This window comes from Neodiprion fabricii, chromosome 3 (genome assembly GCF_021155785.1).
Source record: "Neodiprion fabricii isolate iyNeoFabr1 chromosome 3, iyNeoFabr1.1, whole genome shotgun sequence".
NCBI lineage: Eukaryota > Metazoa > Arthropoda > Insecta > Hymenoptera > Diprionidae > Neodiprion > Neodiprion fabricii.
Genome location: NC_060241.1, coordinates 9,162,531 through 9,183,657, shown reverse-complemented (window position 1 = coordinate 9,183,657; position 21,127 = coordinate 9,162,531). Strand labels below are relative to the sequence as shown.

At 43.8% G+C, this 21,127-nt stretch overlaps 2 protein-coding genes across 2 annotated transcripts; one reads left to right on the top strand and one right to left on the bottom strand.

Annotated features, from left to right (window-relative positions):
* Positions 1-1,579: 1,579 nt before the first annotated feature.
* LOC124178695 (L-threonine ammonia-lyase-like) lies at positions 1,580-5,995 on the bottom strand. Its single transcript, XM_046562255.1, has 6 exons — positions 5,920-5,995; positions 4,236-4,355; positions 3,772-4,130; positions 3,530-3,692; positions 2,911-3,203; positions 1,580-2,363 (listed from the first exon to the last, which is right to left on the bottom strand). Exons 1-6 carry the CDS (start codon positions 5,953-5,955, stop codon positions 1,997-1,999), a joined length of 1,338 nt encoding a protein of 445 aa, XP_046418211.1. The 5' UTR covers positions 5,956-5,995; the 3' UTR covers positions 1,580-1,996.
* A 3,521-nt stretch (positions 5,996-9,516) lies between these two features.
* LOC124177638 (L-threonine ammonia-lyase-like) lies at positions 9,517-13,187 on the top strand. Its single transcript, XM_046560207.1, has 6 exons — positions 9,517-9,627; positions 10,413-10,532; positions 10,638-10,996; positions 11,076-11,238; positions 11,565-11,857; positions 12,405-13,187. Exons 1-6 carry the CDS (start codon positions 9,517-9,519, stop codon positions 12,769-12,771), a joined length of 1,413 nt encoding a protein of 470 aa, XP_046416163.1. The 3' UTR covers positions 12,772-13,187.
* Positions 13,188-21,127: the final 7,940 nt, after the last annotated feature.

The window sequence follows — 21,127 nt, the reverse complement described above, 5'->3', positions numbered from 1 at the left end:
AAATCGAGAGGACCTGGGTTCAAATCTCAGTGCAGTTACCCGAAGCTTCGGTTTTCCAAGATTCTGACAGTAATATTAACAGTAAAATCATCATCATGATTCAATTCATCGTCAATTGAATTATTTCAACAATTACTCATTACAATTGGAAAATAAAAAGTTGAAATAATGATACGAACATCGTTCATAATAATATGAATATTATTCTTTGACTGTATTTTTCAGAGTCCAAGAGGATGGTTCCAATAGGATGGGGCGCCACCACATTTTACGCAACGAGTAAGGGAATACCTCGACCAAGAATTCCCTGATCGCTGGATCGGCAGGGGAAGTCCTACCATACAGTGGCCCGCGCGGTCCTCTGACCTCACACCACTGGATTACGGCCTACGGCCTTATTTGAGTCCTAGCTCAACCTAGAAAATAGTCGCTGCTTTTGCTCCTTGGGCCGACAGTGAGAGTTTGATGAACGCGGTGATTCGATCAATGTTCATTATTGTGAACAACCGAATTAAATTACATATTCATAGGATATTGCTAAAAAAAGTATCACTATTCGATTTGTGATTTCAAATTATTTGCACACCCTCAGCTTTTTTCTTCACACGTTTGATGTCCTAATTTATTCTTGGTCGCTCAGTTTTCAGTCTACCATAACATGTTATAAATGAAAAAAAAAAACCATTCAGAGGGATTGACCTGGGATCCTTGTTAATGTAGGAAGTAAAAAATTCAGAGCTTGACTGCCAGTTGTTCCGCCAAGCTGCGTTTCGGTATAACGACGAATTAAGCTGGCGAGATGCGCGACGAGTTTGTCGGCAGCGGTGTCGGGGCACAATCGAGCAAGCACTAATCCCAGCTTGTCACGGGCATCAGGATTTAATACATCCAATTATGATACGAAGTTCGTTCGACGTTAAATGTAGCGTGTCAGAGGATGTGCGGGTTGTTCCAAGTCGGAGCGACGAGCGCTGGCTGCGCAGCACCCAGAAGGCTCGACGTAACCAAAATCACCAAGCTTCTGGTTTCCCCGCTCCGCAGGTTGCCCCTCAGGAAATGTAACCGGTAGCTGAAACTCGTTTAATTCAATGTCCCGACCAAAAGTCGCCATGACATTTATTACGACTCAGCCAATTCTCCCCCGCCTTACTCGGGGACCCCGATCATCGTCTTCGACTTATTAAACGATCCAAGGTTGGATGGTAGCCAGCATTAATTTTCTTGCTTACCATCCACAATATCCTCTTTAAAAATCTCCCCTGAAAAAATCCCCCCTTTAAAAAATTCTCACTGCAGAATTTTATATTTTTCTCGTCAATTTAATTTAATCGGTTTTTTTATTTCTTCATTTTTTTTTTTTTTTTGTTTTTTCTGTCATAGGTGATTTTATCCTGCGGGGATTTTTATCGGAGAGATTTTCTCTAGCCACCATTTTCTTGGATCTAGGATTAAACTCAGATCCCCTGCCGAGGTTTTTTACCACAGAAAGAAACCCCCTTTTCACATTTTCAGGGAGTATAGGCTATCAATTTTTAAGTATAAAACCGCAATACTAATCAAACATTCTTTATTGACAAAACTTTTACCCAGATACCCCATGTATAATACCCAGAATCATTGATTAACAATTTTATCTTTCGTTACAGCTATGCGAACTATAGGTAGGTGTATAATATATACAGAAACGTTTGGCCCATAACCACAAGATCAGAAATAGGAATAAATAAAAGTTACACATCACAATGTTCACACAACTAAACGAGTTGCCTTCTTTTATCCACGATCAGTTAAAGTAAGCGTTGAAAATATCATCTAGAGTCAACGTCGAGAGAAATAATTCAGTTGCAACGCTAAGTCATTTTTCGATAATACACTTCCTCAATGTCGGTTCAGTCTAAGGCGATTCAAAAACTATCGATGGTTAATCTTGATTTCGGTTTGAACGCGGATTGAACGCATTTAATCTAATGCGGTAGCGTCATAACTGGTTTACAATCTAGCACCCTGTGAAGGATTGATCGTCACCGTTTGAAAATTTGGAACTGTTGCCAAAAACAACCCTCCTGTAGTTCTTGTAGAGCATTTCCTGTAGCTGTCGGGCGTGATGGGCGTCCCTGGTCTCGCATACGACCTTGACCTCGACGCTGAATATGTCCGACATGATCCAGGCCCGCTCGTGCATGATGTCTTTTATGGACACCCCGATGTCGGCGACCATCTTGCAGAGCTCGGAGATCCCTCCTGGACGGTCGGACACCGTCACTGTGAACTTGAGGAGGCGACCCTCGGCGGCAAGTCCGCGCTCCAGGCACCTACCCAGAATCGTCGTATCTATGTTGCCACCGCAGAGGGGGAGGACCACTCTAAAACAGATTTTAACCGGTGTAGGCGAGGCGGCAACGCCCTCGAAGAGGTGCGGGCTAAGGGATGGCCCGTTTAACGGTTAATTAACTTTTACGATTATACTTCGTTTCGGGTCGTTACGTAACGACGCCCGGAAACGACGACGGAATGACGCGCGAACTCTGGATGGAACGACTGACGAAGAACCACCACCCCCATGCTTCGTTGTTTCTCAAGGATCGCTACTCCTTGCCGTATACCTACCATCTTCCTGCGGAATCGCGTATCAGAAAACGGGAAAACCGGAGTCCCAGGAAAAAAGGTCTTACAGGTACTGTCAGGAACGTTATGCGTTCGAACTACAAGAAATCACATTCCAAGAGCTCGTAAAATCGTACAAAATTGTTTCATGAGTTACGAAACTACTAAGTTGGTGTGGCATTTGAAACGATGGCGATCGGAACATCGTTCAGCTCTTCGTTGGAGGAACTGAGCCGTTACTTTCCTAATGAGCTGCTTGAGAGATGTTGGAATCTTTGGTTGCGAACTCAAATGGTGTCACCTCACCTTTTTCCTTTCAGTTCGTCGAGCTGTCCTGCGAGAATGGCGGCCAATCCCGTAGCTCCGGCACCCTCGACTATGCACTTCTCATTTTCGACCAACTTCAAGATCGCTATGGCGATCCACTCCTCCTTGACGACGACTAGCTTGTCAATCAGCGGATCGGCAGTAACGAAGGCGTTGTAGCCAACCATAGGAACGGCCAGACCATCGGCTAGAGTCGATTCGATTGGTGTGTAAGTTGGACGACCGGCTGCCCGGGCTGCCGTGAAACTTGCGCACCTGTGGGACTCGACGCCCTGGGAAAAATCGGTGAAAAGTGAAAATACGGTTCTGAGAGGCCTTTTGGAGAGAAAGAATTATACAGTTTCATTAATTTTTAACTTTTTTTTCTCTTTTTAACGTGTCACTCGAAAAATTTGCCGTAAAACCCAGAGAAAGTAGAAAAATATTTAGAAGTCACAATATTTTCCTACTTCCACCGGTTTCTTTTAGTATTTATTACATATATTTCGAGTGGCTCATCATAAAAAAAAAAAAAAAAAATGTCAAATAAGGAACTGCTCTGTTATACAGTATTTTAGGATACGTTGGAATTAATGCTTCTGATTCTTCCGATTCTTACTATAACTTTCACATGCGGATGCAGGGTTTTTATCGCCAGTGCAACACCGGCGATGAGACCTCCTCCTCCGACGGGAACGACAACGGCATCGATATCTGGAACCTGCTCCACGACCTCCAATCCCAATGTTCCTTGACCGGCCATGATGTGCGGATGATCGTAGCTGGAGGAGGGAAAGACCGCATATCACACTTGTGACAGTGGACATAGACGCCAAACTGAGTCGGGAATATTGTTCCTACCCGTTGATGTAGACGAGGCCCTTTTCCTTGCCGATCTGCATGGCGTTCTGCTTGGCCTCACCCATGTCCGAACCCTGGACGACGACCGTTGCGCCGTGCTGTTTGCACGCCGCGATTTTCATGATCGGCGCCACAGCCGGCATCACGACTGTCACCGGTATTCCAAGTTTTGCCCCATGGTAGCAAAGTGCCAAGGCATGGTTGCCCAGGGAGGCCGATATCACTCCGTTACGTTTCTGCTCGTCGGAGAGCATCAGCAAAGCGTAGAGAGCGCCTCGCTCCTTGAAGCTTCCCGTGGTTTGCAGGAAGTCCTTCTTCAGGTACAGCTCCATGCCCATGGAATCCGACAGCCGGGATCTCTGTTCGACGGAGGTTTCGGGTGAGTGTCATGAAAAATGATGTTTGTGCAATTGGAAGCGAATCGAAGACTTCCGATTGCTCGATATACAGTGATATTTACATACCGCACATGGTGTGTTGATTATCCCCGACTTGATTTTGAACGCGGCTGAGGTCACGTCTTCGCAGGTAATTTTTTGCGGATTTCCTTCGACGCAGTAAGGGTCAAAGACTGACTCATCTCCCTGTAAAATCAAATCGTTGTACGTATATGCGGGCGTGAAACCATTGAGCTACTGCGATAAGGCCAAGCAATATTCAGGTACTAATTCTTCAGTTCCTTGATTTTACATAAATACTCCTGCTGTGCGATATCTCCCTATTATGATAGGATACGGAACGTCGATAGTCTTTTGTCACCGCACATATTGACTCAATGACTCAACGCTCGTTACTGATAACGCGCGTATATTGGGTCAAAGGTTCATGCTGAGTCAAAATACCGTTAATCGGTACTTACACCCGTCTCTCTTTGCTTAAAGTCTACGATTCACGTTGTCGGTCTTCAAGATCAACTCTGTGATAAATGTTGCTATGATAAATTCGCAGAATCGGTTAATGTCGTCAACCTTGGAATATGGATGTGAATCACAAAAAGTATCGAATGCCTGAACGTTAGTCATTGAAACAGTTACAGGACTGTCGTTATTATTCAATGTAATTTAATTTTTTTTTGTTTACAATACTTTGTGAAATGTGAATCTCAGTGTTATACTTTTTAACTGTGTTAAACTTTCGTGAAACCGATAAATCGAAAACCCATTATTGGTAATGTTAATTCGCGTTCGAAGATGTGACAACCGATCAAAGTGCATTGTTCAAAACGAGTGCGTGACGGATGAAATTATTTACTTCAATTTTTCCCAAGGTACGGAACTTGAACATAAAATTCAATCCTCAATTATCCCGTGTAACACCCTCGCCCTACAGTAGAGTTTCATGAAGATTATAAGGGAATTAGATAACTTACCGTAGAAATCGAGGAGACGGAAATGTTGCTAGTGCTCGAGTAACTCTTGTTAACTCCATTTGAAGCAAACAAGTTGAGAGGATGACTTGGAAGCTTATTCAAATCCCTCATCTCGCACCTTGTTTTCAATCTTCGTAGGTAAACTTTAATTACGTTATTCAACAACTAATAACCTGAACTTCAGACGAGATACTGCGCGGGATACGTGTTCTATGGAAAATTGCCTCCGACGAATATAATCGCGAACCTTGTGACCTTAAGCTCGAGTCTCCTCTTGTCGAGCAACTTTACTACTGCTGCACTTACGAATGGGGGCGGGTTACTTGCCCCACTCGGCAACAGCACGTGCTGTGTCACGTGGCGGTCACTTATCGTCGTCGGCTGTTTCTCGGACGGAACATTTTCATTATATATACACGTATACATAGCCTCGACACGCCTCACCGACGCAGCATCGACTTTGACCTTGTCAACCATTATTTCGCAACACGGTTTACTGTCAGCACTTTTTTCGAAAATCCGCCACAAAATGCTCGGGCTCAACGCGTGTTTTTTTTCAACTACAGTGAAAAGTCGCGACTTGATCGAACGGAGACGAGATTGCCAGTAATTATGATAACGATTGATCGTAAATATGTAAGCAAACACGTGGATGGAGATAAATTCGCTGAGAAGAATTATTTGTGGAATAATAAGCGAGCACGGGAAATTCCCATTACACTAAACGCTGTTTGCAAACCGTTAGAAATCGTCTGATTATAAGGGTCAAGTCCACTTACCGCATTAGCCTGGCGCCAAATTTTTCTGTGCTTCATTCTTATACAGTGGTCAGAGTAAAATTGAAACAGTCACTCTCGCCGGACCTCAGTCAGTGACTCAATGAAAAAACGCAATCCAACCAACGACTACGAATCAATGACCTCGCTCTCCGATATCTAGCCAGAAAAAACTGGAAAGAAACCACATTGCACTATTCTGTAAGTCTCGCTGTAATGATTAGTTGAAATTCGGTCATCGCACATGTATAGGTGATCCAGCTTTGACCCCATCCAAATGTGTAGATCTTAAATCTATCTTAAATATAAGCTCAAGCGGCTCTTACTTGATCATCGAATATTCACCTACTAATTGTTTCGTGCTGACATTTTACAGCGACAAATCTGTAATACCGTAAAGATTTGCTGGTTTTCAAGAGGGTGAATAAATTTCATTGCCAGAATGCACATTCTGGATCGAATTTGACTATAATCATTGCTGCATCATTGTGTGAATCATAATACTCGGTAAATTTCCGTAAGGGGGGAAACCGGTTTATGAGGTCGAAATTTTGCTGTTTTTCATGATTTTTTTTAACCAGAAAGGAATAATTTCAAAATGTTCAAACCTGGAGGATATTTTATTTATGTTTTCAAGTACACTTTGAAATTTTTTCAAATGATTTCCGCCGGAAATAGTGGAGTTACCGCGTGCAGTCCATGGGCGATTGCCATCCGAGCATTTGGCTTGCGTACATCCCTGACGTCGCAATTTTTATCTGTAATCGTCAGGATTTTTTTTTTTTCATTAAAAACATATTTTCCAAGAATATGAACCTAGTTTTGATCAAACAAATTGAAAATCGCATGTTTTTGAGGTGTTTGAACACAATGTCATGTTTTTATACTATATTTTTTCATCTTTCTTGCATAAAAACATATATTTTTAATAACAATATAATCCCCGAATTAGGTTCATATCACGTGGAATTGAATAAAGAATATCTACACCAAATTTCAGAACGATTGATCAATAACTTTTTGAGCTAGAATGTACGCAAGTCGAAAAAACGTCGTTTCGAGAAAAACGCGTTTGAAATAAAATGTAGCGAAAACGAGAAATTCAAGGCAATAATTAATTATAAAAAATGCTCACCGGTTAATCAGCTATTCCAGCATCATATAGCAATCCCTCTTCTTGCTCGTATGCGTCATTCTATCATTCAATAGTACAGCGGTATTGAGGCAGGTAACTGGAAAAGAAGGGTCTGGGCGACCGCTCCGTTGTAATTACCGTGCGCTTCTTCACAGAACCGACGGGCGGTCACTTAAGTGCTCATTGCATTCGAACTAATGGGAATTTTGCTTCGAAGTTTTGACCACATATTCTTGAATAGTTATACTAACGATTCATGCAATAAAAAAACAGACGATTTTTCGATCGGTCTAAACTGGGTTTCCCCCTTAACGAACCGTTCGCACACGGAAGGTCGCATCGCGAACCGTGTCGAACTCGAAGGAAAAATCACCGAAATCCTTGCGAACATGTTACTACAACACGTGTTAAATATTACTGGTGCATGTCATGATTGCCTAGGGTACTGCACGGTAATGATGGGTGGCCATTTTGAAGCCTATATCGATGGTTTTTCAGTATAAATTATCAATTATTACAGAAAATTAAATTATAATCAATTCTTCGTCCCGAAATTGACTGTTTTACAAAAAATTGTGAGAAAATATTCAATTCTCTTTTAACGTTGGTGTTATGCTTTAAGCAGAAGCAATGAGTTTTCGCAGAGTTGGACCTGTATGATTTTTGTGAAAAAATTTCTACAAATTCTCACCGTATAATACGTACGAACAATTCAAGCCTGTGGACAAAGTGGGGCTCCTAACTATTTCTTTTGTAATGCATTTTTTAATATTTTATTTTATCTATTGAAACAATTGTCACGTTACTAAAATATCGTTATTTTATTCATGATGACATTTGTATGAAATAATCTTAGAAACACATTAATGAAGTGAAATCTAAAAATCGGTGACTCAAAAGTGTTAGTTGTGCTGTACTAATGGATGAGATCCGTTCCCTTCAATGTTTCCTAATTCGAAAATAATTCGATTTCATTTCATCAATGTGTTTAGAATTTTATTTAAGACAAATTACGGCGTAAAAAAATGTTCAACTTGTTATGGACGTGATGATAGTTTCAATTGAAAGAGTAAAACAGTGAAAACTTGATGGGATTCCCCAATTTTAAATCAATTTCAGTTCATAACCAATGATCTTTGATGTTTATTATTGTTATTTTAAATTTGTCATCTTCATTAGCAATAATAATAACACTTAGAGAAAGTTTTAGTTTCGGTTACCGCTCAGTCCTTAACTACTTTCATTTTTTACCACAATCGAAAAATATAGTTCTAGGTAAAGAATAAAAAGTAGTTTTCTAGCTGTTGCCAGAAAGTCTAGTATCCGTTACTATTCTTTCTCGTTATGATCACTGTGACTATATTTTCTTGTAAATGTTGCACAAATTCAATGCTTGTGCAATAACAAATTGACGTTAAAGCCTTATTCAACGGAAAAAGTACAGTAAAGGGAACAAACTGATTTTACGTTAGTAGCGTATATATGAAAGTTCTGGACCACCCACCCCCCCCCCCCCCCCCCCCCGGCGAATCCGAGGCGGGACCCCCCCCCAGCCGCGGAGGTACCCGCCCCTCCGAATCCGCGGCGGTACCCGCCCCGTTGATCATTTTCGGGTTTTGCCGCAAGATGGCTGTTTTTATAGGATTTAACGCGCGCACACACACACAATAATTCCTGTCGAGACTTGTTTTTCGCCGAACGTCATAAGCGTAGGTATTCGGGGCAAGGGCTGTGGGCCCCGATTGTTTATACCCACACCGCCCACTACCTGCTTTTTGTTGACCGATTTCCATTACATGCTTGGAAAACTATACATTGCTACTTTACTCGCAGCATTTGCGCGGATTTTTATACTTAGGTGGGCATCCATCGTAGGCGGCGGAGGGTTCGCGGAGAGGGGGAGGGGGTGAAAACCTGTTCCAACACGCTTTTAGGCAAGATGCAGCTGCGGAAGCGGGTCACTTCAAACGAGCAATAAAACCCAAAAATTTGGAGATGGGGGGATGGGTAAAGGCTGGGCCCAGTCGTCTCTGACGCCATTTTTCCTTCCGAGATGCGCAGAACGCAGTGCGCACCGCATCTCTGACGTCATTTTTCCCTCCGATATGCGCAGAATGCAGTGCGCACCGTTCCCCAATCTTGCGATCTATCGGCCTATATGTATATATAATGAAAATGTTCCGTCCGAGAAACAGCCGACGACGATAAGTGACCGCCACGTGACACAGCACGTGCTGTTGCCGAGTGGGGCAAGTAACCCGCCCCCATTCGTAAGTGCAGCAGTAGTAAAGTTGCTCGACAAGAGGAGACTCGAGCTTAAGGTCACAAGGTTCGCGATTATATTCGTCGGAGGCAATTTTCCATAGAACACGTATCCCGCGCAGTATCTCGTCTGAAGTTCAGGTTATTAGTTGTTGAATAACGTAATTAAAGTTTACCTACGAAGATTGAAAACAAGGTGCGAGATGAGGGATTTGAATAAGCTTCCAAGTCATCCTCTCAACTTGTTTGCTTCAAATGGAGTTAACAAGAGTTACTCGAGCACTAGCAACATTTCCGTCTCCTCGATTTCTACGGTAAGTTATCTAATTCCCTTATAATCTTCATGAAACTCTACTGTAGGGCGAGGGTGTTACACGGGATAATTGAGGATTGAATTTTATGTTCAAGTTCCGTACCTTGGGAAAAATTGAAGTAAATAATTTCATCCGTCACGCACTCGTTTTGAACAATGCACTTTGATCGGTTGTCACATCTTCGAACGCGAATTAACATTACCAATAATGGGTTTTCGATTTATCGGTTTCACGAAAGTTTAACACAGTTAAAAAGTATAACACTGAGATTCACATTTCACAAAGTATTGTAAACAAAAAAAAATTAAATTACATTGAATAATAACGACAGTCCTGTAACTGTTTCAATGACTAACGTTCAGGCATTCGATACTTTTTGTGATTCACATCCATATTCCAAGGTTGACGACATTAACCGATTCTGCGAATTTATCATAGCAACATTTATCACAGAGTTGATCTTGAAGACCGACAACGTGAATCGTAGACTTTAAGCAAAGAGAGACGGGTGTAAGTACCGATTAACGGTATTTTGACTCAGCATGAACCTTTGACCCAATATACGCGCGTTATCAGTAACGAGCGTTGAGTCATTGAGTCAATATGTGCGGTGACAAAAGACTATCGACGTTCCGTATCCTATCATAATAGGGAGATATCGCACAGCAGGAGTATTTATGTAAAATCAAGGAACTGAAGAATTAGTACCTGAATATTGCTTGGCCTTATCGCAGTAGCTCAATGGTTTCACGCCCGCATATACGTACAACGATTTGATTTTACAGGGAGATGAGTCAGTCTTTGACCCTTACTGCGTCGAAGGAAATCCGCAAAAAATTACCTGCGAAGACGTGACCTCAGCCGCGTTCAAAATCAAGTCGGGGATAATCAACACACCATGTGCGGTATGTAAATATCACTGTATATCGAGCAATCGGAAGTCTTCGATTCGCTTCCAATTGCACAAACATCATTTTTCATGACACTCACCCGAAACCTCCGTCGAACAGAGATCCCGGCTGTCGGATTCCATGGGCATGGAGCTGTACCTGAAGAAGGACTTCCTGCAAACCACGGGAAGCTTCAAGGAGCGAGGCGCTCTCTACGCTTTGCTGATGCTCTCCGACGAGCAGAAACGTAACGGAGTGATATCGGCCTCCCTGGGCAACCATGCCTTGGCACTTTGCTACCATGGGGCAAAACTTGGAATACCGGTGACAGTCGTGATGCCGGCTGTGGCGCCGATCATGAAAATCGCGGCGTGCAAACAGCACGGCGCAACGGTCGTCGTCCAGGGTTCGGACATGGGTGAGGCCAAGCAGAACGCCATGCAGATCGGCAAGGAAAAGGGCCTCGTCTACATCAACGGGTAGGAACAATATTCCCGACTCAGTTTGGCGTCTATGTCCACTGTCACAAGTGTGATATGCGGTCTTTCCCTCCTCCAGCTACGATCATCCGCACATCATGGCCGGTCAAGGAACATTGGGATTGGAGGTCGTGGAGCAGGTTCCAGATATCGATGCCGTTGTCGTTCCCGTCGGAGGAGGAGGTCTCATCGCCGGTGTTGCACTGGCGATAAAAACCCTGCATCCGCATGTGAAAGTTATAGTAAGAATCGGAAGAATCAGAAGCATTAATTCCAACGTATCCTAAAATACTGTATAACAGAGCAGTTCCTTATTTGACATTTTTTTTTTTTTTTTTTATGATGAGCCACTCGAAATATATGTAATAAATACTAAAAGAAACCGGTGGAAGTAGGAAAATATTGTGACTTCTAAATATTTTTCTACTTTCTCTGGGTTTTACGGCAAATTTTTCGAGTGACACGTTAAAAAGAGAAAAAAAAGTTAAAAATTAATGAAACTGTATAATTCTTTCTCTCCAAAAGGCCTCTCAGAACCGTATTTTCACTTTTCACCGATTTTTCCCAGGGCGTCGAGTCCCACAGGTGCGCAAGTTTCACGGCAGCCCGGGCAGCCGGTCGTCCAACTTACACACCAATCGAATCGACTCTAGCCGATGGTCTGGCCGTTCCTATGGTTGGCTACAACGCCTTCGTTACTGCCGATCCGCTGATTGACAAGCTAGTCGTCGTCAAGGAGGAGTGGATCGCCATAGCGATCTTGAAGTTGGTCGAAAATGAGAAGTGCATAGTCGAGGGTGCCGGAGCTACGGGATTGGCCGCCATTCTCGCAGGACAGCTCGACGAACTGAAAGGAAAAAGGTGAGGTGACACCATTTGAGTTCGCAACCAAAGATTCCAACATCTCTCAAGCAGCTCATTAGGAAAGTAACGGCTCAGTTCCTCCAACGAAGAGCTGAACGATGTTCCGATCGCCATCGTTTCAAATGCCACACCAACTTAGTAGTTTCGTAACTCATGAAACAATTTTGTACGATTTTACGAGCTCTTGGAATGTGATTTCTTGTAGTTCGAACGCATAACGTTCCTGACAGTACCTGTAAGACCTTTTTTCCTGGGACTCCGGTTTTCCCGTTTTCTGATACGCGATTCCGCAGGAAGATGGTAGGTATACGGCAAGGAGTAGCGATCCTTGAGAAACAACGAAGCATGGGGGTGGTGGTTCTTCGTCAGTCGTTCCATCCAGAGTTCGCGCGTCATTCCGTCGTCGTTTCCGGGCGTCGTTACGTAACGACCCGAAACGAAGTATAATCGTAAAAGTTAATTAACCGTTAAACGGGCCATCCCTTAGCCCGCACCTCTTCGAGGGCGTTGCCGCCTCGCCTACACCGGTTAAAATCTGTTTTAGAGTGGTCCTCCCCCTCTGCGGTGGCAACATAGATACGACGATTCTGGGTAGGTGCCTGGAGCGCGGACTTGCCGCCGAGGGTCGCCTCCTCAAGTTCACAGTGACGGTGTCCGACCGTCCAGGAGGGATCTCCGAGCTCTGCAAGATGGTCGCCGACATCGGGGTGTCCATAAAAGACATCATGCACGAGCGGGCCTGGATCATGTCGGACATATTCAGCGTCGAGGTCAAGGTCGTATGCGAGACCAGGGACGCCCATCACGCCCGACAGCTACAGGAAATGCTCTACAAGAACTACAGGAGGGTTGTTTTTGGCAACAGTTCCAAATTTTCAAACGGTGACGATCAATCCTTCACAGGGTGCTAGATTGTAAACCAGTTATGACGCTACCGCATTAGATTAAATGCGTTCAATCCGCGTTCAAACCGAAATCAAGATTAACCATCGATAGTTTTTGAATCGCCTTAGACTGAACCGACATTGAGGAAGTGTATTATCGAAAAATGACTTAGCGTTGCAACTGAATTATTTCTCTCGACGTTGACTCTAGATGATATTTTCAACGCTTACTTTAACTGATCGTGGATAAAAGAAGGCAACTCGTTTAGTTGTGTGAACATTGTGATGTGTAACTTTTATTTATTCCTATTTCTGATCTTGTGGTTATGGGCCAAACGTTTCTGTATATATTATACACCTACCTATAGTTCGCATAGCTGTAACGAAAGATAAAATTGTTAATCAATGATTCTGGGTATTATACATGGGGTATCTGGGTAAAAGTTTTGTCAATAAAGAATGTTTGATTAGTATTGCGGTTTTATACTTAAAAATTGATAGCCTATACTCCCTGAAAATGTGAAAAGGGGGTTTCTTTCTGTGGTAAAAAACCTCGGCAGGGGATCTGAGTTTAATCCTAGATCCAAGAAAATGGTGGCTAGAGAAAATCTCTCCGATAAAAATCCCCGCAGGATAAAATCACCTATGACAGAAAAAACAAAAAAAAAAAAAAAATGAAGAAATAAAAAAACCGATTAAATTAAATTGACGAGAAAAATATAAAATTCTGCAGTGAGAATTTTTTAAAGGGGGGATTTTTTCAGGGGAGATTTTTAAAGAGGATATTGTGGATGGTAAGCAAGAAAATTAATGCTGGCTACCATCCAACCTTGGATCGTTTAATAAGTCGAAGACGATGATCGGGGTCCCCGAGTAAGGCGGGGGAGAATTGGCTGAGTCGTAATAAATGTCATGGCGACTTTTGGTCGGGACATTGAATTAAACGAGTTTCAGCTACCGGTTACATTTCCTGAGGGGCAACCTGCGGAGCGGGGAAACCAGAAGCTTGGTGATTTTGGTTACGTCGAGCCTTCTGGGTGCTGCGCAGCCAGCGCTCGTCGCTCCGACTTGGAACAACCCGCACATCCTCTGACACGCTACATTTAACGTCGAACGAACTTCGTATCATAATTGGATGTATTAAATCCTGATGCCCGTGACAAGCTGGGATTAGTGCTTGCTCGATTGTGCCCCGACACCGCTGCCGACAAACTCGTCGCGCATCTCGCCAGCTTAATTCGTCGTTATACCGAAACGCAGCTTGGCGGAACAACTGGCAGTCAAGCTCTGAATTTTTTACTTCCTACATTAACAAGGATCCCAGGTCAATCCCTCTGAATGGTTTTTTTTTTTCATTTATAACATGTTATGGTAGACTGAAAACTGAGCGACCAAGAATAAATTAGGACATCAAACGTGTGAAGAAAAAAGCTGAGGGTGTGCAAATAATTTGAAATCACAAATCGAATAGTGATACTTTTTTTAGCAATATCCTATGAATATGTAATTTAATTCGGTTGTTCACAATAATGAACATTGATCGAATCACCGCGTTCATCAAACTCTCACTGTCGGCCCAAGGAGCAAAAGCAGCGACTATTTTCTAGGTTGAGCTAGGACTCAAATAAGGCCGTAGGCCGTAATCCAGTGGTGTGAGGTCAGAGGACCGCGCGGGCCACTGTATGGTAGGACTTCCCCTGCCGATCCAGCGATCAGGGAATTCTTGGTCGAGGTATTCCCTTACTCGTTGCGTAAAATGTGGTGGCGCCCCATCCTATTGGAACCATCCTCTTGGACTCTGAAAAATACAGTCAAAGAATAATATTCATATTATTATGAACGATGTTCGTATCATTATTTCAACTTTTTATTTTCCAATTGTAATGAGTAATTGTTGAAATAATTCAATTGACGATGAATTGAATCATGATGATGATTTTACTGTTAATATTACTGTCAGAATCTTGGAAAACCGAAGCTTCGGGTAACTGCACTGAGATTTGAACCCAGGTCCTCTCGATTTCCTGTCAACTGCTCTGCAACCAGTGTTGGGCCTAATCGATAGGATTTGATTTACGAATTACAATTGTAATTTGTAATTGAAAGAATTAAGATCGCAGTCTACAATTGCCTCGCAAAATCATATCGAGCCCATTTTATAATTTTAATCAGTTCGACAAATATTGTCAATTACTTTGGCCATCGTGATTTTCATAAACTTCTTAGTCAATATGGGGGACCACGATCTTACATTATTATCAATAATTTCATTACTGTTATCATCATCATCATTAATAGTATTATTTATAATCTACCTAGGTACAACTTGAATAAATTGTACTTACGTCCCCGTCAATCGCTCTGATCGCAGGTATAATCTGCTCCCTGAGTAACTCAAATATCTTTCCCCATTGAGATTTCCTTCGATGAAAAACGGCCCGATAATGTGGCCGTCGACAACACCCACCCAAATGTTCACCTTGACAGGGTACTGTGTTCGATTTCCAAGGAAAACATAGGGATTATGTTGGGACCACGCTCTTGTATCCTGCCTATTCGGCATTCCCACTAAAAACACCGTGCTCTCGTCACTGAAGCACACTCCAAGCCCCGTATTTTGATCATAAGTGTTCATCACCTGTTCGCAAAATATGAGGCGTCGTCCTGCATCGCCAGGCAGAAGCTCTTGGTGTTTCTGCAGCTTCTACGCTTTGTATCCCACCGCGCGCAATACATTTATCATTTACTTTTTTAATAAAAAAATGTACAACCCTGTTCTTTATGAAGTAAAATTTTTATTGAGTATTGTTCGCGATTGATTTGCGGAAAGATGCAACGATTACATGTCAATAACTCGTCCAGATTGAACGCTATATTCATTTGTTCGTCGTTACCATACAGCAACCACAAATCAACAGGTGGTTTTGCATTATGACGGCGTCTATTCGCGATCGAAGCGTTGTTTACTTCAGTATGCAATAATTGAATCTGCTTTCCAATTTAGTACTGTCAAAAATGCCGAATTGTAATTTCAGTGTTGAAGAAAAAGTGGCTATTTTGAGACAACGTTACGAGGCAGCGAGTTATCGACTCATTTCACGGCATCGTACCCAAATCGCCCGATCCCATCGCATAATACGATACGTAAAATTGTAATACGGTTCGAACAAAAAGGAAGTGTCGATGGAAGAACAGTGAAGGTGTCGCAGCCGAACAGAAATACGAGTTATGAGACAAAATTAGCGATATGTTTGTGTGCCGAAGAAGATCCGGTGAAACCTGCAAGCCGTATCGCTCAAGAGATAAGAATTTCAAAATTTTTGGTAAGAAATGTATTGCGTGCGGTGGAATACAGAGCGTACAAGCGTACAATCACGGCACGTTTCAAATTATTGTGTTATTTAATGCAATACGAAAATAAAAGTGATATTATGAGCCACACTATCATCAAATGTGGATTTCAGAACATACATGCAGAATTCTTTCGCGGAAAATTTGTCGCAAGGTAAGTAAATGCACGAAACATATGAGATATTCTTTCAAATTCATTTTAATTTTCACTACGTATTTATTTTTAGGATTATCGTATTACTAACAATACGATGATCAATTAATTAAACATTTATAGGGTATAAACTATTCCAAAGCCATCATGTTCAGGAGGTCGTTGAAATTCATGATGAAGCTAGTGGAGAACGAATCGTCCGTGGGAAACTAATACCACAGACGAAAGTACATAATCCGCCGTACGAAGTGAAATCAGAGGTATGTATTAATTATGAGATGAATGTATGTATGTAATATTTATTGATCCCCTTGGGGTTACAAGGACTTCCCTTTTCCTCTTCCTTTACAATATTTTTACATGTTTTCTTAACCTATTCTTACCCTATTCTCACTTCCTACCTTATCCTTACTTAATTTCTAATTGCCTGTGCCCTGTGCCATTGCCTTGCCATTCCCTTACTTTCCCTCTCATCCTTTTCTTATTTTTTATCCTTATCTTCACTTAACCTTATCCTATTTTACCTTATTCTATTTTACTAAATCGTCCTTATCCTAATCGACTTCCATTTCCCATTCATCTCTCACTCTTTCATTCTCTTGTACATCCCTGATCCTTTCCAATTCTCTCATCCAGACTTCTCCCACCCCCTCCGCACCTAACATCTCCCTCACCACTTCCTGCCAGCTTTCCTCCCTTCTATCCCAGCCTACGCACCTTTCCCATACGTGCTCCCATGTTTCCTCCTCCCCCCCGCACAACCTACAACTTCTCTTTTCCTCTTCTTTCCAGTACCTTGCCTCCTTCATCTCGCTTCCTAATCTAAATCTTGCCACCCTTGTCCACATGCTTTCTCCCCATCCCTTTCCCAGATATCCTGGTATCCCTTCTCCTTCCACTAGCCTGTACCATCTGTTGTACCTCGATTCCCTTATTTTCTCCCGCCTCTCTTTTCTCTGTTCTTCCCTCTCTCTCTCCTCTATTTCCCTAAACTCCATTTCGCCCCTCTCCCTTCTCGCGACTACCTCTCTACTCTCTGCTCCCCTTTCGGCAAAGAAACTTTCCCTTTCTCTTTCCCACCTCGATCCCTGCCTCCCAGCTTCTGCCTTGTCCCTTATCTCTTCCCAGCATCTCCTAGCTAACTCGCTACCCTCCACTCTCTCCAGCTTCCTTTCAAAATTTCATGCCCTTCTCCCTGCCCTAATCCTTAGCTTTTCCCTCTGTAGTTCCTCCCTTACTAGATATCCCGGTGTTCTCCCATCCACTCCTAATGTCCACCTCAAAAATCTATCCTGTACCGCCTCGACCGCCCTCCTTTCCCTCCACCCCCCTATCTCCGATGCATACTCTATTACCGTCCATACTAGCCTGTCAAATAACCAAATCCTTTTTTCCCAATCCCTCCCAAACCTTCTTTTTCCTATTCCCCATACCTGCCTCATTACTACCCCTGCTTTCCGTACTCTCTCTTTCACCCGTGCTTCCTGTCCCCCATTGCACTTGACTCTATACCCTAGATAGCTGAACTCTTTCACCTCCTCTATCTTTTTCCCTTTCCATCTCCAATCTATGTTTTTCCTTCTACCGCCCCTTTCCTAAATCTCATAATCTTTGATTTTCCTACATTTACCGTCAGCCTTTTCCTATCCACATACCTTTCTAACTTCCTAATCATTACCTGCATTTCCTCTTCACTTTCCGCTAGTAACACTATATCATCCGCATAAGCTAACGTGCATACCATGCCGCCGGCTAACTCCACCCCCCCAACCCTTCTCCCTCTCCCCATTTCCTCTTCTAAGTCCGCCAGCAGCAGGTTGAACACATGCGGACTGAGCGAACATCCCTGCCTTACCCCCCTCGCTGTCCAGAACGCCTCTCCTACCTTTCCCCCGCTCCTCACTCGACTCTTTGTTTCTTTGTAAATTTCCTCTATCCTTACCCTCAGCCCTTCCCTCACCCCTCACCTTTCCATAGTCTCCCACAGCACCTTCCTGTTCACTAAATCGAACGCCGCTTTCAAGTCCACAAAGAACGCCACCATCTTTCCCTTATCCTTTCCCACCTGCCTATTGAATCAATAATTAAGTACATATATATCGTCAATTGTACCCATGCCTTTTCTGAAACCCGTTTGGTTTTGCGGTATCAAGCCCTTTTCCTCTAACTCTCTTTCTAGCCTATCCGCTAATGCCATCGCATACACCTTATATAGAGTTGGCATCAAAGTCAACCCCCTATACTCTTCTACCCTTTTCCCCTCCCCCTTCTTAACTATCGGCTCTATCAATCCCTCCCTCCAATCCTCTGGCCAGCCCTCCCCCACCCAAACTCTGTTACATGTTTTCCATATCCACTGCTCCATTTCCTCCCCCCCCCATACCGCCATACCTCGCTAACTATTCCATCCCCCCCTGGTGCCTTTCCATCCCTCAGCTTTCCAATCACCTTTCTAATCCTTTCCCTCTGCAGCTTTCCTTCCCCGTCCCCCTTCCTATTTACCGTCTCCCCGCCTTCTGTTACCTTGCTTTCTACCCCGCCTAATAATCCCATGAAATACTCCCTCCACTCCTGATCTCCTATTTCTTCATTCACCCTCTTCCACTTCTTTCTTTCCCCATTAACCATCTCCCATACCTTGCTTTCTGTCCTTGCTTCCGCTGCTTCTTTTATGAATCCCTCATTTTCTTTCTCTTTCCTTCCCTCGCATATTCCCTCCTTTCCTTTCTATACGCGTCCCCTTCCCCCTTCCCCTTTCTCCATTTCCTCAGACTCTGCCTAACTTGCGCTTTTTTTCGCCTACATTCCTTATCCCACCATCCCTTCTTCGCTTCCCTCCCCCTCCCTCCCACATCCGAGGCTCGTCTAAACTCCCTTATTCTTATCTCTATCTCTTTACCTACATCCAATTCTCCTATCTCCTCCCATTTGACCTCTGTTCTAAACCTCATCCTACCCTCCTCCGTCCAGTCTCCTCTACCAGTCCCCCCTACTCTTTTTCCCTTCCTTGTCCTAGCCACTGCCCCCCTCAACCACACTTTCACTGGGTGATGATCCGAGTCAACCCTATCCCCAATCTCTATCCTTCTGACCCTATCCCTTACCTCGATGTCTCCTATAGCGTAGTCTATCACCGTCACCCCCGCCCCTCCTACATACGTGAATTTCCCCTCCTCATCCCCCTCTGTGTTCCCGTTCATTATTGCCCATCCTGTCTCATCTAAAAATTGCACCAGCTGCCTACCTTCCGAGTTTATTTTCCTGTCCTTTGATTTCCTACTCCTACTCTCTTTCTCTCCTTCTCCCCAGCATCCTCCCCCCTCCTGCCCTGTTCTGGCATTAAAATCACCCCCCACTAGCACTTTTACCCCTCCCTCTATCTCTTCCGCCCGCTCCTTCAATTCCCCTATCTTCTCTTTTAGATCCCCATTTACGTATATCCCTACTACTACCCATTTTTCCCCCCCTACACTTATTTTCCTTGTTATCATGCCCTCTTTTACCTCTTCCCTCCCTCCCTCCCCACTTACTATCTCCCTTCTCACCTCTGACAGCATTCCGCCTATTGCTCTTCCCTTCCTATTTTTTCGAACCGCATACTGCACCTCCCATTTATACCCTACTGGCAACTTATTTCTAATCCTTTCCCACCCCTTTTTTTCTATCCATGTCTCCATTAGAAATATTACATCCCACTCCCCTAGCCCCCTCCAAAAATCTTCATCATTTCTCGCGAGCCCCGCCACATTCCAGAAAGCTACTTTCCACACCTCCCTTTCTGTCTCGCCTACTCCCCTCTCTCTCCTCCTTATTTCCCTCCCCACCTGCCTCTGTCCCCCTCCACTACCCATTTCCCCGACTGCCTTTCCCTACGTACCCTTCCCTGTGCTTCTATACTTCCCTCTTGTCTTTCCTCTCTTGCTGACCTTTCCCTATCGCTTTCCCCTGCTTTTCCCCTCCCCTCCCTTTACCCCTCTTCCCGCGCTCCCCCTGTACCGTCCCTAAGCACCTCTCCTATCTCATCCCACTTTCACATTTTCCCTTCTATCCAGATCTTTGCATACCCTATTCTTACTCTGTTTCCCCTTCTCTCCTCCATAGCTGCTATCTCCTTCAACTTCCATTTCATTCTCCTCTCTGCCCAGGTGAGATCCTCGTCTATTCTCTCCTCCCTCCCTTTGAGGAGGCTTTTTCTTCCCATTACCTGCCTCTTCTGCTCCCTATTTCCTAGTCTCGCTATCCATATCCCCTTTTCTCCCCCCTTTTTCGCGCCTACCTCCCACATATCCTTTATCTCGACCTCTACCCCTATCAGCTGCAAAATCATTTTCAACCCTTCCTTTTCTCTTCCCTTCTCTAGTCTCGCTCCTCTCACTACTATATTTCCCCTTCTTTCTTCCCTTTCTTTCCTCTCTATGGCCCACTCCATCTCTTTTAACCTATCTATTGTTACCTGCGCCACTTCCGCATTCCCCTGTACCTGCCTTTCCCCCTCGCCTTCTGCACTCTTCTTTTCTAATTCTATCAGCCTCTCCTTTACCCTTTCCATCTCCCCCCCTCTCCGCTCTTCTACCTCTTCTAGTCTTTTACCTAGATCCCTTATCATTTCCTTCATCTCCCCCCTCTCTACTTCCCACTGCTCATCCCTTCTAGTCATTTCGCCTTTAATCTTTTCCATTTCTTCCCTGATCTCCCTTCCCTGCCCTTTGACCTCCTCTAGACCTATCTTTAGCTCTTCCCAAATCAACCTTAGCATATCCTGTATACCCCCTTTCTCTGCCTTCCCTTCCTCCACTGTCTTACCCTCCGGCGACCGGTGCACTTTCCTGCTTTTCCCAAATACTCTTTCTCTTTCCTTCATCTCGTCTACATCCTCCT

Bases quoted from the DNA above. Each gene is read 5' to 3' on its own strand.
- LOC124178695 (XM_046562255.1), bottom strand. From the start codon at position 5,955: ATGAAGCACAGAAAAATTTGGCGCCAGGCTAATGCG. The intron at 4,131-4,235 runs GTATGTAAATAT...TCCGTCGAACAG, and splicing joins TAATCAACACACCATGTGCG to AGATCCCGGCTGTCGGATTC. The intron at 2,364-2,910 runs GTGAGGTGACAC...AATCTGTTTTAG, and splicing joins GACGAACTGAAAGGAAAAAG to AGTGGTCCTCCCCCTCTGCG.
- LOC124177638 (XM_046560207.1), top strand. From the start codon at position 9,517: ATGAGGGATTTGAATAAGCTTCCAAGTCATCCTCTCAACTTGTTTGCT. The intron at 9,628-10,412 runs GTAAGTTATCTA...TTGATTTTACAG, and splicing joins CCGTCTCCTCGATTTCTACG to GGAGATGAGTCAGTCTTTGA. The intron at 10,533-10,637 runs GTATGTAAATAT...TCCGTCGAACAG, and splicing joins TAATCAACACACCATGTGCG to AGATCCCGGCTGTCGGATTC.